The sequence below is a fragment of the Martes martes genome (assembly GCF_963455335.1).
Source record: "Martes martes genome assembly, chromosome: 6".
Taxonomy (NCBI): Eukaryota; Metazoa; Chordata; class Mammalia; order Carnivora; family Mustelidae; genus Martes; species Martes martes.
The window spans coordinates 90,193,306-90,208,537 of record NC_137893.1 but is presented as its reverse complement, the minus strand read 5'-3'; the positions used below and the strand labels follow the sequence as shown (position 1 = coordinate 90,208,537).

Below are 15,232 nucleotides of genomic sequence, written 5' to 3'. Positions count from 1 at the left end.
GCCCAGGCCAGAGATGCCAGAGGGGAAACCATGGAAAGATCTGGAAGGATAAGCTGGCAATGTGTAATTGAGGGGCTGCTATAGGTGGTCTGGGCTTCTCACTGCAGGGAGAGGCTGGAGGCTGGGGGAGGAGGGATCTGGGGTAGAGACTCCAAGGTCCTTGATCCTTCCTGCGAGGGCAGTAGTTTGGCAGGCAGCAAGTCTCTAAGAATAAAAATTATTTGAAACAGAACACCTTTCAGGCAGGAAGGAACTCACATGTTGCCACAGTTCTCAACCCTATGGGCCTCACACCTAGGAGGGTTGGTTCATTTCTACCATCAACTAGCTGGTGTGGGTGTTGGATTTTTGACCTTTAAGAGGTCCACACTAACACCTTTGCAGGCCCCAAAAGAAGAGAAGAGGTCAGGGCCCTGTGGGTCCCTAACTTTGCCCAGTGCTGTCTCCCCTGGTGCTGCCCCTTGGTACCCTGCTCCGTACAGTCAGCGGGAAGGGACTGCTGTGTTTTTAGCAACCCTGGGACCGCACATAAAGCCGTCAACAGCGCCCTCTAGTTTCGTGACAGTCCCGCCTTCTTCCCTGGAAGTAGGATGACACCCTGAGAGCTCCTGGGGCCCCTCTTTGGGGCTGGGGAAGTGATTTCCACCCCCACCCAGAATTCTCTTGGCATAGATACACGGAGACACGGAAGCCAGTGGCATGGACTGTTTATTATAATAACGCCCCCCACGTGAGGCAGAGAAGAGGGGGGCTGTACCAGGAGGGGTAGTCAGCGGGTAGGTGTGAGCAGGAAAGTGTGGAGAGCCTCCACAGCCACTAGGGAAGTGACAATCTTGGTAAAATATACTCAGAGAGAGAGATAGAGAGGGAGGGAGATGGGGGAATCCAGCCACCAGAAGCAGGCTGGGGAGAAAGGGAAACACGATGGGCTGGGAAGGTAGATGCTGGAGGACTTGGCGCTGGAGGAAAGCTCGGCATCCGGGGCCACTAGCTGGAGCCCATTCCATCAGCAGAGACCGCAGAGCCCAGAGCAGCAAGGAGGCCCCTGCTCTTGGGCCAGAAACCCCACAGTGGTGGGGTGCTGGGGGTGGTGGGAGCCAGGCTCCTCAGGGCTCCTCTATCCCCACATGGTGGTCTGCAGCCACTATGGGGAGAAAAGCAGATCCAAGGATAGGAGGGGCGTGGGCAGGATGGCTGGGGGAGCCGTGAGTGGGGGTGGGTGCCAGAAGATCGCTTCCATGTACCTGGTTCAGATTCAGGCGAATATAGCCAGTATTCTCAGGGTCCATGGATAGAAAATATGCTGTATCGGAGAGGAGGCAAGGGGAGGGGTTTGGGAGCTGAGTCTTTGGTTGGTAAGACCCATTTCCCAAGAGGCAGGATGAAAGGGAGGAAGAAGCTGTTCTTTGCTGCTTGCCAGGTAACCCTCTGCCCGGAAAGGGATTAAGGAGAACATCTCATGGCCTTGCCATGAGCCATATGCAAACCCCTATATTCAGGACCTCCACCCTAGGAGGGCAATGCTATTGTTGCCCACATTTTATAGATGAGAACAGAGGACAGAGGCACAGAGACATAAATGACTTGCTGAAGGCACAGAGCCACCAAGGGGCAGAGCTCGGATTTGAACCCATATCACCCGTGCTCTTAAGATGGCATGGTCTGGGAGCCCTGCTACTCGTGTGGGTGTGTAGGAGGCGGCCCCTGGTCCTTAGCCCAGGGTGGGGAGCGGGCAGAGGACTGACTCACTGAACATGGCCTTCAGCCTCAGGAAACAGCTGATGAAGCTGTCAAAATCCACGATCATGTCGTCGTTTGCGTACCTGGCCACCAGCACCTGCGTCACCTTGTTATTCAGCTTGATGCCTGGGAGAGAGGGGAGTGCGGAGGGGGAGTCCAGCCCTCTGGCCATCGCTTCCTCCCTCCTTGCCCCCAAACCCTCTCCTGACCCCCTTGCTAACCTGCCTTCTCGAGTGCCAGGCGCATCTCATAGGAGTTCAAGCTGCCCGAGTTGTCCTCGTCACACTCTCGGAAGATGTCCTGAAGGGATGGACAGGTGAGGTCGGGCCGTGTGCATGGAGGAGTGGTGGAAATAATGAATTGCTTTAGAACAGGTAACCTACAAGGGCTGCCCAAGACCCAGGGCTGCCTGGGTCCACTCCCTGAGTGCCCAATCTCGTGACTGTAGGGCACGTCTGGCAAGGAGAGGGGATTGGAAACCGAGTCATTGGTCTGAAAGACCCACTCCCAACTGGGCCCTCCGCATGTACCCTTTAAGCTAGCTGATGCCTGGGTTATACTGGTTGTTAAATATTCTGACTGGCCAGTACACCAACACTTCAACAGACCTTGTCCTGTTGCCCTACATCAGCTCCTTGCTCGATGGGGAGCCTCCTTCTCCCTCTCCCTGCCTGCCTGCCGCTCCCACTGCTTGTGTTCTCTCCCTCACTATTCAAATAAATAAATAAAATCTTAAAAAGAAAAAAGAAAAAAGATCCTGTCCTGTCCTGTGTATGCGTGTGTCTAGTTGGGGGCTCTTGTTCTAGCATCATCCTTACTAATCCCATCGCTCTTGAGGACCTCCCTTTCTGCCCACCATAAACTGCCCTTGTAATTTTTTTTTTTTTTTTTTACCGTCCATTTCTTGATTTTTTTCCACAGGATCTGGAACTCGGGAAGCCCCAGCTTGCCAGAGCCATCTTTCTGGGGAGGTGGTCAAGGATGCCAGTGGAGGGAGAAAAGAGGGAAACTTGGGGCCGGGGACGCAGAGGGGCTCTCTGAGTGGGGGGCTGTGAGACCAGGGGTTCCTGTGTGAGCACTAGCCAGAATGGGCTACTTTCGCTACCTCAGAGCTGAATCTCCAGCAGGAAGGAGGGCATGGATGGCCAGAGAGGGGCCACCTCTGGGGGGCCAAGCTTGGGGGTGGGGGTCAGGGGTAGGAGACCGCTGGATAAGAAGATACATCCATGAGGTTGACCATACAGCGGCACACGTCTAGGCCAAAGCCCTCGGTCCTGAAGTTTCTGACTGTGAGGGAGGGAAGGGGCGGGAAGACAGAAGGAGTGAGCGGGGCATTGTGGGGGATGCAGGGAGCGGTCGAGGTGAGGAGGAAGCTGCAGGGAAAAGTTGTGAGTGGGGGCTGGTGGCTGGAAGACTCACGTTTGGTGACCACCTTGTTGAGTAGCTTCTGTAGCTCATACATGCCTATCTCCTTGTCCTAGGAAGGGGGACAGTAAACCTCCACTCTGACACCTTCACCCTGGCCACCTCCTTCAGGCACCCAGCCCTCAGCCTCTCACCTCTCCTCCTGCCACTATCTCAAACAAACGTTTGAAGTCTGGATCTATGTCCTTCTCAGAGAATTTCTCCTGCAGGGAAAGGAGTGGGAAAGGAACCCGTTCCAGAAAGTTCCTTCACACTCCCCAGGTGCTTCCTCTCCTTCCTCCACCCCACAGCACCCCCTCACCTCCTGGAGTAGCTCAGCATAGTTGGTTTCATCCAGTTCCCTGAGCAAAAGTGAAGGAAGACTTGGAGGTTATCCGGGATCAGGGAGACAGGGATTTTAGTGGGGTGGTCATGAGGAGGTCATGTCATGTATCTGAAGCAACATGGAACAGGCTGCATGGGATCTGGGTCCTGATTCTGGTTTGCTCCCAACTGGGACTCCCCCCTCGTTGTGCCTCAGTTTCCCTGACTTAAGATAGGGGTGGAGTTGGGGAGGACCCGATGACTGCTCCCTAAGCGTGACATCCTGGAGCTCTTGGGCAGGTGGTCTTGGAGCACCAAGGTAGGGTTCCTCACCAGGACTCGCTGTGCTTCTCTGTGAAGACCCGAAGCAGGAAGTCAGCATCCTTGTGGGGCTCAAAGGTGGAGGGAATGATGACATATTCCCCTGGAGGCAGCCGGAGATGGCTGGTCACCTCCCGTGAGTTAGTGAAGATCTCCGAGAAGCCGTGGTCCTGATACTTGATGAAGAAGTCCTTCTTCAAGCGAAAATCCTGGATGTTCTGAAACTATATGAGCCTTGGAGGTGGGTACAGGGATGGCATGGGAGGGTAAGGAGAGGCGGACCCCAAAAGTGAAGCTGCACTGGGCAAAATTTGTGGAAGGCGTCGCCACAAGCTGACCAGTCCTGGACACCACCCAACTGGCAGGCAATCCCAGGAAGATCTCCTGCCCCAACTCCCATTCGGGGCCCCAGGGCACTGGAATCCTAACCCAGCGGCCCCCAGCGGCCCTGAGAGCCCTTGGCTGAATTCCAGCCTTTGCCAGAGGTGGGGCAGCACCTGCCCAGAATCATGCCCCACGTCTTCTGTACCTCCTTTGGGACCTAGGAAGTGAAGAGAGAGAGAGGTCAGAACCCCCGGATGGTGAAGGTGAAGGGGCTCAGGCCGGTAGAAGCCAGGTGTTGTGTGTGTGTGTGTGTGTGTGTGTGTGTATGTGTGTGTGTGTGTTGGGGGAGGTTAAGGGCACTGGGACACTGGTGGTGGGGTGGGGCATGGGCTTGAATAGCTCAGAGTCCTAGAGTTAATACTGATAGTCCCTAAGTTTGGAAGAGCAAGGTACAGTTTATACAAAGGGAAAAGGAGAGCATTTTCCTGAATGCAAGCATTTTCCACGGAACACTCCTACCCTGCAGGAAGGTCATAGGTGATTACTGAAATTGAGCATTGAACATATTTCTGTAAAAAGGTGGGTTAGACGAAGATAAATGGGTTGTTCTCCTATAGGGATGACCAGAGCCTTTAACATGCTGATGCCCTATAGATCTCCGGGTGGGAAGCAGAGACTAAAGCCTTTCCCAAAGGACCACGTCTAACCTTGGAAATATCTGGAGGAATGTCTGATGTCTGTAACCTGGTGGGTTCACAGCCTAGAAGGAGGGCAAGACTTGTGTCTACGTTTGTTCACTACTGCCCCAGTGGAGACTGGACTGGGGCCTGCCACATAGCGGGGGCTCCATAACTATTTGAACAAATGGTCATTTATAGGATTTTGCAAAGTATGATTTTGGAAACATTGTGAGGGATTTGTCTTGGCTGCTGGAGTCAGCGCTCGGTGTGGGGTATCTGCGGGGAGACTCGGGGATGTTGCAGAAAAGGCTCAGAGGGTCAGGGAATCAGGACACAGGCTCTGGGGTGTCAGAACACAGCCTTGGGGGTGCCAACTTGGGCAAGTAACCTCATCTCCCCGACGCTCCATCTCCTTCCTCGTTCCTATTTGTAAGGCCTTTGGAAGGGTGTTGTAGGGGTGAGGCTAGGAGAAGGAGCAAGACTGGCCGGGAGATCCGCCGAAGTGCCCACCTCGTAGATGACAAAGCCGATGGTCTGCAGCTGGGCTCCCTGGGGCCGCGCCCGTCGCCAGTTCTTCTGCATAAGGGCCACCAGGCAGGTGCACACGGCTTGGTCGTCCTCTGGGTCGTCCCCGTCATCCTCCTCAGGGAGAGAGATCCTAAACTGGGGGTTGCTCCAGAATGTGTCTGTGGATGAAGCAGGTCAGCATGGCTCTGCCCTTCCCTGGGGGTGGACGGGCTGCCCAATCCTGGGCCTGCCTCCTCGACGGGGCCGGCTGGGATCTGTGGGGCCCCTGTGTCCCCTCACCCACCTGGGTGGTTCCTGCAGCCCCCCGCGGTGCTGCCGCGCCGCCAGCTGCCCTCATAGAAGGTGGTGTGCCAACAGGTCTTGTAGTCCCCGGAGAGGGCATCGGGCGTCAGGTGGCAGATCTCCAGCAGCGTGAAGTTGTCCAGGAAGTCTTCGTAGGACATCCTGTGGGGGGGGGGGGAACAGGGGGCGACGGCTGGAGCCTGTGGCATCCCCACAACCATAGCACCACCCTCCCACCCAAGGAGCCTCTCCATCAAAAGCACAGGTGGGAGGGGGGCAGAGGAAAGGAAGGAACAGGGCAGGGCTGCAGAAGGAAGCCCACCCCAAGCTGTACTGACCAGAACTCCCCGTCCTCCTTCCGGAGCAGGAGCTGGTTCTGGAGGTCCGGAGACACCCTTTCCCACTCCCTGGCGCTGGAGCAGAGAAAGGCAATGGAGGGACAGGGGCAGGGCTCAGGAGGCATTTTGTTCCTCCCCAAGGGATTCCCGCACCCCTGAATGCCTGCCTTGTGGGGCTCCTGAGTCAGATGGAGAATCTCCTGGGAAGGGCTTGGCCAGTTTGTCAGTGGCTCTGTCTCGCTCTGCAGCTCACCCCTGACAGTGCTGGTCAGGGACACTTACTTGTCACTCCAGGCTCCATTCCACTCGATCCGGCCCCAGGGATTCCGGACCCGAATCAGGGTTTCTGCCCGACCTTGGTACCAGACCTGGTGGGAGGATGTGGCCCAAGGTCAGGGACCTCAGGCAGGAGGGATTCTCTGCCTTCTCCTGGGTCTCAGGGGAGGGTGTGGTTGGCAGACTCACATCCTGGATGCCGGTCACGGAATAAGCATGCCCTCTCACCAGCATCTTCTGGGTCAAGGTCTCCAACTCGCTATTGCTGCTGACCTGCAGAATAAAGAAGGAGAGTAATTCAGGATCCGGTCAGAGGCACTGGGGCCCTCAAAGAGATGTGAGCATTCTCGAGGTTCAGTTTTTTAAAAGATTTTATTTATTTGAGAGAGAGAGAGAGCGAGAGCAGGGGGGAGGGGCAGAGGGAGAGGGAGAAGCAGACTCGCCACTGAGCAAGGAGCCTGATGCAGGACTTGATCCCAGGACCCCAGGATGATGACCTGAGCCAAAGGCAGATGCTTAACCGACTGAGCCATCCAGGTGCCCTGGGATTTAGTTTTTGTTTTTGTTTTCTTAATTAAACCTGGTATTTGCAAAGAATTGTAGATTCTCATGCAGTTGTAAGAAATAATCCAGGGAGGGGCACCTGGCTGGCTCAGCCAGTACAGCAGGCGACTCTTGGTCTTGGGGTCATGAGTTCAAGCCCCGCACTGGGCAGGAAGCCTACGGAAAAACAGAAACAATCCAGAGAGATCCTGCGCATCCTGTATCCAGTACACCGCCCCCCCCCCCAACCCCAGTGGTAACATCTGGCAAACCTGTAGTACAATATCAATACTGGGACGTTGAAGTTGACGTAATGTGTCAGTCTTCTACAAATGTCCCCACTCTTGCCAGTAGTCCTTTGTGTATGTTCTGTGCAATTGTACCACGTGGGTAGTACCCTGCCCCACCACCAAGGTCCCACCGCAACACCATCCCAGCACCAGACACGTCCCCTGCACTGCCCTCTTATGACCATGTCTGCCTCTTCTGGCTACGCTCCTCTCTGCCCTCTCACAACGGCTCATCTGTTCTCCACTTCCATTTTGTTTTTATTTTATTTTATTTTATTTTATATTTATTTATTTATTCAGTTTGGAGATAGAGAGCGTGTAAGTACGGGGGCAGGGGGGCAGAGGAGCAGAGGGAGAGAATCTTCAAGTAGATCCTTGACCCCTGCTGAGCACAGAACCTGAGCCCGGCAGATCCCAGGATCTGAGATCTTGACCTGAACCAAAATCCAGAGTCAGACACTCAAATGATGGAGCCATGCAGGCAACCCTGTTCTTCATTTTAAAAACATTTTGTCATTTTGGGGCACCTGGCTGGCTCAGTTGGTGGAGTGTGCCACTCTTGGCCTCGGGGCTGTGAGTTTGAACCCCATGTTGGGTGCAGAGATTACTTAAAAATAACATCTTTTTAGGGACACCTGGGTGGCTCACTGGGTTAAGCCTCTGCCTTTGGCTCGGGTCATGATCCCAGGGTCCTGGGATCGAGCCCCACCTCGGGCTCTCTGCTCCTCGGGAAGCCTGCTTCCTCCTCTCTCTCTGCCTGCTTCTCTGCCTACTTGTGAGCTCTGTCTGTCAGATAAATAAATAAAATCTTTAAAAAAAATCTTTAAAAATTTTTTTGAAAAAAAATTTTTGTTTATTTATTTGACAGAGAGAAAGGGAACACAGGCAGGGGGAGTGGGAGAGGGAGAAGCAGGCTTCCCGCTGAGCAGGGAGCCTGAGGCAGGGCTTGATCCCAGGACACTGGGATCATGACCCAAGCTGAAGGCTTAATGACTGAGCCACCCAGGCACCCTCAAAAAAAAAAATCTTAAAAGAGGTGCCTAGGTGGTTCAGTCAGTTAAATGTCTGACTCTTGACTTTGGTTCAGGTCACGATCTCAGGGTGGTAAGATTGAGCCCGAGTCAGGCTCTGTGATGAGTGTGGAGTGCACTTGGTATTCTCTCTCTCTCTCTCCATGTCTCTAAATAATAATAGTAATAATAATAAATAAAATAAAATCTTTAAAAAGTTTTGTCATTTCAAGACCATCAGGAAAATGGAATCATACAGCGTGGAACTCTCTTGGCTTTTTTCATTCAGCATAATTCCCTTAGGATTCATCCAAGTAGTTGCATGTATCAATAGTTCATTTCCTTTTATTGCTGAGTCATGGCCTATGGCATATGTGCACCACAGTTTAATGATTCACTCATTGAAGGACATCTAGACTGTTCCCAGTTTCTGACCACGATGAATAAAGCCACTGTGAGCATTTGTGTGCGGGATTTTGTGTGGACATAAGTCTTCATTTCTCTGGGATAAAAGCCCAAGAATGCAACTGTGGAGTCATACGGCTGTAGTCTGGGTTCATTTATTTATTTGAATAAATATTTGCTGGGCGTCTAGTATGCCAAGCAGCACCCTGAGTCCCAGCATACAGCAGTGAATGAGACAAGTCACTGCCCTCACTGACTGAAACAACCAGGAGAAGATAGACTGTGAATAATGACATTGATAAGTAAGACCATGACAGAGCACCATAAATGTTGAGGTGAAAATAAAAACAAAGTAGAGAGCAAATGAGGTTAGGAGCAACTGATTTAGATTTGGAGGTGGAGAAGAGAAGCCAAAGAAGGGGCATTTGAACTGAAATGTAATTGAGAAGGAGCTAGTTATGCAGCTTTCTGGGGGAAAGATCCTTCTAGGTGAAAGCCACAGCAGGTGCAAAGGCCCTGAGGCAGGAACAGGTATGGCTTACTTCGATGGAGCAGCCCATGAGGGAGGATCGCTCGATGGCCTTCCTAAGCATCCTCAGCAGGTTCCGAGGGGGCTTCTGGAGTTGGAGGCTATAGGTCACGCCCCCCGTGAAGTCCTCAAAGCCCTCCACGGTATTGCCCCCCGACAGTGCTTCATAAGACCCGTTCAGCCTGTGGGCACAGAGAGGGCACTTTTGTGCTCCAAGATAGAGAGGTCAGCTTGGGCATGGGAGGGTGAAGGGAGGGAAGGTAGGGATGCCCTGACCTCTGTCTGCTTTTTCCCCTGATTCCAGTTTCCCCCCTAGCTGCCAGCTCTCAGGGCAGGCTTGGAGCCATGCCCAGCTTGGGATACTCACTTGGCATATGCCTTCTCCAGCAGGGCGCTCCAGAACTCCGTGCGCTCGGCAGAATGCACGAACACCAGCTTGCCATTCTTTGTGGGCAGCCGGTCGTCCACCACCACGTCCACCCACTGCCCAAACTGCCAAATCTGTGCGCAGCAAGGTGGACCTCAGTGGGGCTTAGGGCATCTGTCTGCCCAGGCCTTCCTCCAAGCACAGGCATGCACCCCCTCCCACGCACCCCCACCCCCCCATTCCCACTCCCCCGACGCACGCACCCCCCCATCCCCCACTCTCCCCCGGGCGCGTGCGCGCGCGCGCGCGCGCGCTCCTTGTATAAAAACTGTGTTACACGAGCACCTCCTGGTGGCCAGGATCAGAGACACGCCCGTGGCAGACAGCCCACTCCCCAGAATGGCTGAGGCGTGTGGGAAAGGCAATGAAAAGCCTGAAGCTTGCCCCCGGCCTCGTCTCCAGTTTCTGCCAGGGCCTCCAGAGAGATACCACCCGCGTTTTGACCTTGGCTGGGCTTCAGGATTTCTGAGGTTTTAAAAAAACTCTTGTGATTCTCAGAAACATTTTTGTGATGTGAGGAATTTGTCCACATGTCACTAAACTTAAGGAACAGATTACAAAAATTATGTGACCCTGACTGACTGTTGACTCCCAGTGTCATATACACAACACACATAAACACACACACGCACACGCACACACACTTCTACCAAAAGAAAGAGACAGAGAGACAGAGAGGGAGAGAAAGAGAGAGAGAGAAGCAGGAGAAGGAAAGCCACAAACTGATAACAATTATTTTCTTTCTGGGCTTTAAAAAATCAGCTTACATGATTTCTTTAGTGAGCGACATTTCTCTGATAATTAGACAAAAGCCCACCCTAATAAATGTCATTTTTCAAAAAGAAAAGAAAGGTAACTTCCAAGCACATATCATTCTTCTTCTTCCTCCCTCCCCTTTTTTGGTCTGTCTCTCTCTCTCTCACACACACACCACAACACAACTCCGGCTTTCAAATCATCCTTCACCTGAAAATGGAAAATGCCAGCATAGTTTTTCCTGAAGCTCTGCCCCCTGGGTACCACACGATACAGCAGTTTGGGGCATGTGGTAAGGGAGCCAATGGCAGCCAGCAGCCAGCAGTCCCCTGGAAAGACAGGAAGGGGGTTGCCTCTCAAGCCGTCCCATAGGTGAGTGTGGGTCCCAGAATCCAAGCCCTAAAGGAGCAGGAACAGCCTCTGTGGCCCCTCCCCCACAGAGATGCGCTTCCTTTGACCCTCCCCCTGAGGAATGTTCAGGAAGGAATCTAGTAGGGAGAAACTGGGCTGAAGCAACAGGATCTGGGGGGGTTGTGTGCGAGCCTCTTTACCTTTCCCATTAGGTAAGAGATTCACAAATCAGAGCCACATACTTTGGTTTTTGGATTTGGGGAGGAGGTATTTGGCCTTTGTTTTGCTCCTTACCCCAAGATCTGCTGTGGATATCTGCTTTGTAGAGACAGCCAGTTTTCTCCCATCCCTTGAGCAAATCCAGTCATCTTCCCCATACCACCTGCCTTCTACTTCTACTCTATGATTACATTGGTGTAATAATCAAGAAACCTCTCCCTGATGTCACCCACTTAATACTGGAGACCCAAGGGGCTTAGTCTGTACCCCAGCTGGGTCCCTGGGGCTAGGCGTTGATGGGGGCTAGCGGCAGTATCCCTAGGCCAAGGTCATCTATTGAACTCTCTCTCCTGGGTACCTAAGACCTTGCTGGGTGGGGCTGCGGGCGTGATGGTACCCTGAGTGAGTGTTCCAGGCCAGGCTGAGGCCTCGGGTACTGGGAAAGCATCTGTGATTACCAATGGCCTCCTGGCTGCCTGGGGTACCCTTGGTGAGGGGAGGCAGAAGGTGGGGAGGGAAGGTTATGGATACTCCAATCCTCCATTGCCAAAAGGACACATAAACAGGAAGAAGCCGGTTCTCCTCCCACAGCCCAGTGAGCCACAGAGGCAGACATGCGGCCTAAGGTTTCCTTGGGTTCCTCCCTGCCCACAACCTGCCTTTTTCTCTGCCACAGATTCGACAGAAATCAGGCTCTGGTCTTATCCCTGGAGAAACAAGGAGGATTTGGAGGAACCCTTCCTGAGGGAGGAGGCTATCCCTTGGGGCTGTCATAGGAACCCGTGGGAGAGTGGGCCGAGGAAGCCAGTGCTCCTTTATTTGATACGTCAGACTGAGGAACTCCTGGCACCTGCAGTGGCTTAAAAGTATGTCTACAAGCTCTTTGACAATCCTCCCCTCAGGAGCTGGAGCCTAATTCCTTCCCCTGGAGTCAGGAGTGAGGGTCAGATTTCCAGCTTGTTTCGAACAAATGGAATATGGCGGAGGTGACCTGAGTGTTCTCCTTAGAGAGGCTGCAAAAGGCATGATGGTTTCCTCTCTGTTCTCTCTCGGATCACTCTGTCTGGGGCAACAGCTAACAAGTTGTACGGACACTCAGATGGTCCTACGGGGAAGTCTGATATCTTGACTGTAGCCTCATGAGAAACTCTGAGCCAGACCCAACCTGCTATGTTCCTCACAAATTATGAGGTGATAGATGTTTGTCATTGCTTTAAATCACTAAGTCTGGGGGCAACTGATTGTTTAGCAATGGGTAACTAACAGACCACCCAGCTTACTCCCAGACCCAGACAGCAGCAGGAGGGACTAGAATCACACCAGGGGGAACAGGGAGAATATTCCTGACAGTCTCGCTATCCTCTCCTCAGAAGGGGAGTGGAAGGGGAAGAGAGATCATCTGAATCTAGGGGTCCCAGCTCCCCAGCCTCAAAAGACACCCTGGCACACCCCCTACCTCAGCCTTCTTCCTCAATTCACCCCCTCCTTCCACACTGGTTTTCTTGCTCCCCACTCACCAAGTACGCCTTGGCACACATCTGTTGGACTGAGCCCGTTCACGATGAAGTGAGGAGTGCTTGTGATTTGCTGTGGTGAAGGAATAAAGATTTTAGGGGGTCCAGGACAACCCCTCCCAACCTCCCTCTCACCATTCCTGGGGAACGACGTCCACGTCCAAGTTCTAGGGAAAAACATGGCACCTGAGGGGGAAGGCCAGAGGACCAGCTTGGCAGAGTTGTAGGACGTGACAGCAAAGGTTAGTGAGTGACTTTCCCAGGGGTTCTCTGAGAGGTTTGGCTTAAGCATAGCCAGAACTGTCCCCAGGCCTGATCCAGGGTCAGGATAGGAGGTCGGGGGACCGGAAATATCAAAGTGATGGGGGTGTCGTGACAAACAGCCTTCCCACTCCGCCAAGCAGTCCCTGCCTCCCCTCCCAGTACCCACGCAAGGCCGCTGCCAGGAGATGTTCTGCACATTTTTGGAGCTGGGGCCCAGATCGTTGAAGCCCAGGGAACTAGGTTCGGCGGGGAAAAAGGAGTCCTCGAACAGTTCTCCCCTCCTCAGACAGGCTGCTTGCAGGTCCTCATAATTCTGGTTGTTGAAGTTCTCGGCATTGTGGTGTTGGCCTACGCCCTTGGCCCTGAGCCGGTTCTGGCTTATGTGGGCTGCCATTCCTTGATCCGTGAAAATGGACTCTGGTTCACAATGAAAAGAGAGATAGCTCAGTTCAAAAATGGACAAGGGGTCTGGATAGATAGTTTCTCTGAAGAAGATATACAGAAATGCTCGACACCATTAGTCGCCAGGTGAAATACAAACGGATCACAATGTTCCTCCACTTTGCACCCTCTAGGATGCCTGTAATAAAAAGGACTGATAATAATGAGGGTCAGCGAGGGTGCGGAGAAACTGGAACCTTCATCCATTGCTGGTGGGACTATAAAAGGGTGAAGCCATTTTGAAAAATAGCCTGGCCATACCTCAAATAGTTGAACATAGGATCATGACCCCAGGACCCAGCGATTCCTCCTCTAGGTATATACCCAGAAGAAAGGAGAATGTATGTCCCTATAAAACACTTGTACACAGATGGTCGTGGCATTATTCGCAAGAGCCAAAAAGTGGGAAGGAGCCCCCAAGCGTCCATCAGTTGATAAATGCCCCAGTAAGACGAGAAACACACATACAATGCAATATCATTCATACAAGGATATCATTCGAGAAGAAGTGAATTGCTCGGGCACCTGGGGGCTCCGTCAGTTAGGGTCTGACTCTTGATTTTGGCTCAGGTCATGGTGGCTCTGCCCTGAGCGTGGAGCCTGCTTGAGATTCTCTCTCCCTCTCCCTCTGCCCCTCACCCCACTTGCGTGTGTGTGCGTGTGTGCGTGTGTGTGCACACGCGTGTTCTCTCTCTCAAAAAGAAGAAAAGATCTGAAGTACTGATCCGTGCTACAACATACATGAATCTCAGAAACATGGTGCTAAGTGACAGAAGGCGGTCACAAAGAACCACGTACTACATGATTCCATTTATGTAAACTGCTCCAAATAGGCCAGTCTATATAGAGACAGAGAGTAGTGGAAGGATGGGGTCTGAGTTAAACAGAACCCAGTTGGTGCTGCAGTGTGGGAGGCATCCAGAGTGGGGAAAAGAAGAGACAGCTCCAGGGAGGTGCCGGAGGGTTCTAGGCTGTCTAGGGGGGAGACCCAGATTGAGCCCACAGAGGGCTGAGTTCCACAGAGGCAAGAGCAGGGGGTCTCCGTGATTCGCCGTCCCTCGAGTTGGCAGACAAGGAGAAGAGTTGCACTAGCAAAGCTAACAGCACTGGGCGCCTGCTATGTGCAAGGCACACCAGCCTCCAGAAAGATCCATGGAATATTCTCAGTGACCGGAAGAGGAAGCAGGGGCCCGGAGGTTGAGGAGCATGCCCAAGGTCACGGGTGAGGGTTGTGCGTGGGATGGAGTCTGAGTGCAGACCCCAGACGAGGCCTATGACCCTTCCCTGACAATCCATCTGGAGGGAGGCGCCTCTCCTCAGCGGGAAGTCCCGTGGACTACCACCATCTTCCCGTCTTCATCAACTAAGGGCATTATGAGCAGGTTGTGGCAAAACTTCTCTGATGCCCCTTGACTCTTCCCACGACCCCAAACAAGCACACCTGTTCTCCAGTCCCACAGCGGTGTCTCCTGGGGACTTCTCTAGGTCCAGGAATGCCCCTGTGGTCTCCCATTGTTAGCCTGACAAACCCAAACCAGGCTGCCACCGAGAGGCCCAGCAACTTAGAGCTCAGGCAGACATTTCTCCACTGCCCTGGACCACTTGTGTCTCAGTGCCTCTGCCTGGAATCATTTCTGCTTCCACGCACACACCTTGTCCCCTGGGAAAGTCCTGCTCTGCCTTGCAGGCCCTGATCAATGCCACCTCCTTGGGGAAGCCCTCCCCTAATCTGCCCACACAGAGTTTGGGGCTGCCCTCGCATCTAGCACTTTCCTTTCTTGGGACACCCATCGCTACCAGCTCTGAGTTGGCTTATCTGTGACCCCCCAAGGTGGAGGAGGGGACTCCTCTGTCCACCACTGGGTTCCCTCTGTCTCACATAGTACCTGGCCCCAGCAGGGGTGCAAACATACTTTCAGTGGATGGATGAATGAATGAATGAATGAACGGGTGGATGCCTTGCATTGCACTCTAGTGATTTTTCATCTGTGTTTGCAAGTCTGTTTTCTCTCTCCTGCCCTGCCCCCTACTCCCTGTCCCACTCTGGTCCACGATGGACTAGATGTTGGCAGACATATATTTATTATTATTTATTTATTTGTCTCCCTCCCTGGAATGAAAGCTTGTGAGGACAGGGATTTCTGTCTGTTTGCTGATGCACCGAGCACGTAGGAGGTGCTCAGTTGATGTTTCGAATGACATGACCCAGCACTCCTAGAAGGGAGGAGGGTCATGCATGTTAGTTTCTCCCTGTGAAGGGATAGAT

General features: G+C 53.0%; 1 protein-coding gene across 1 annotated transcript; it reads right to left on the bottom strand.

Moving 5' to 3' along the window:
• Positions 1-683: 683 nt before the first annotated feature.
• Positions 684-12,919, bottom strand: CAPN11 (calpain 11; the record flags this gene model as incomplete). The annotated part of the gene is made up of 20 exons (XM_080805913.1): positions 684-1,144; positions 1,245-1,303; positions 1,750-1,866; positions 1,962-2,040; positions 2,635-2,703; positions 2,963-3,027; positions 3,160-3,217; positions 3,300-3,368; positions 3,467-3,506; positions 3,802-4,013; positions 4,319-4,330; positions 5,304-5,479; positions 5,605-5,765; positions 5,942-6,016; positions 6,224-6,309; positions 6,407-6,490; positions 9,008-9,176; positions 9,362-9,495; positions 10,442-10,506; positions 12,688-12,919. The coding sequence occupies 20 exons, from the start codon at positions 12,917-12,919 to the stop codon at positions 1,118-1,120; spliced, it is 1,989 nt and encodes a 662-aa protein (XP_080662039.1). The 3' UTR covers positions 684-1,117.
• Positions 12,920-15,232: the final 2,313 nt, after the last annotated feature.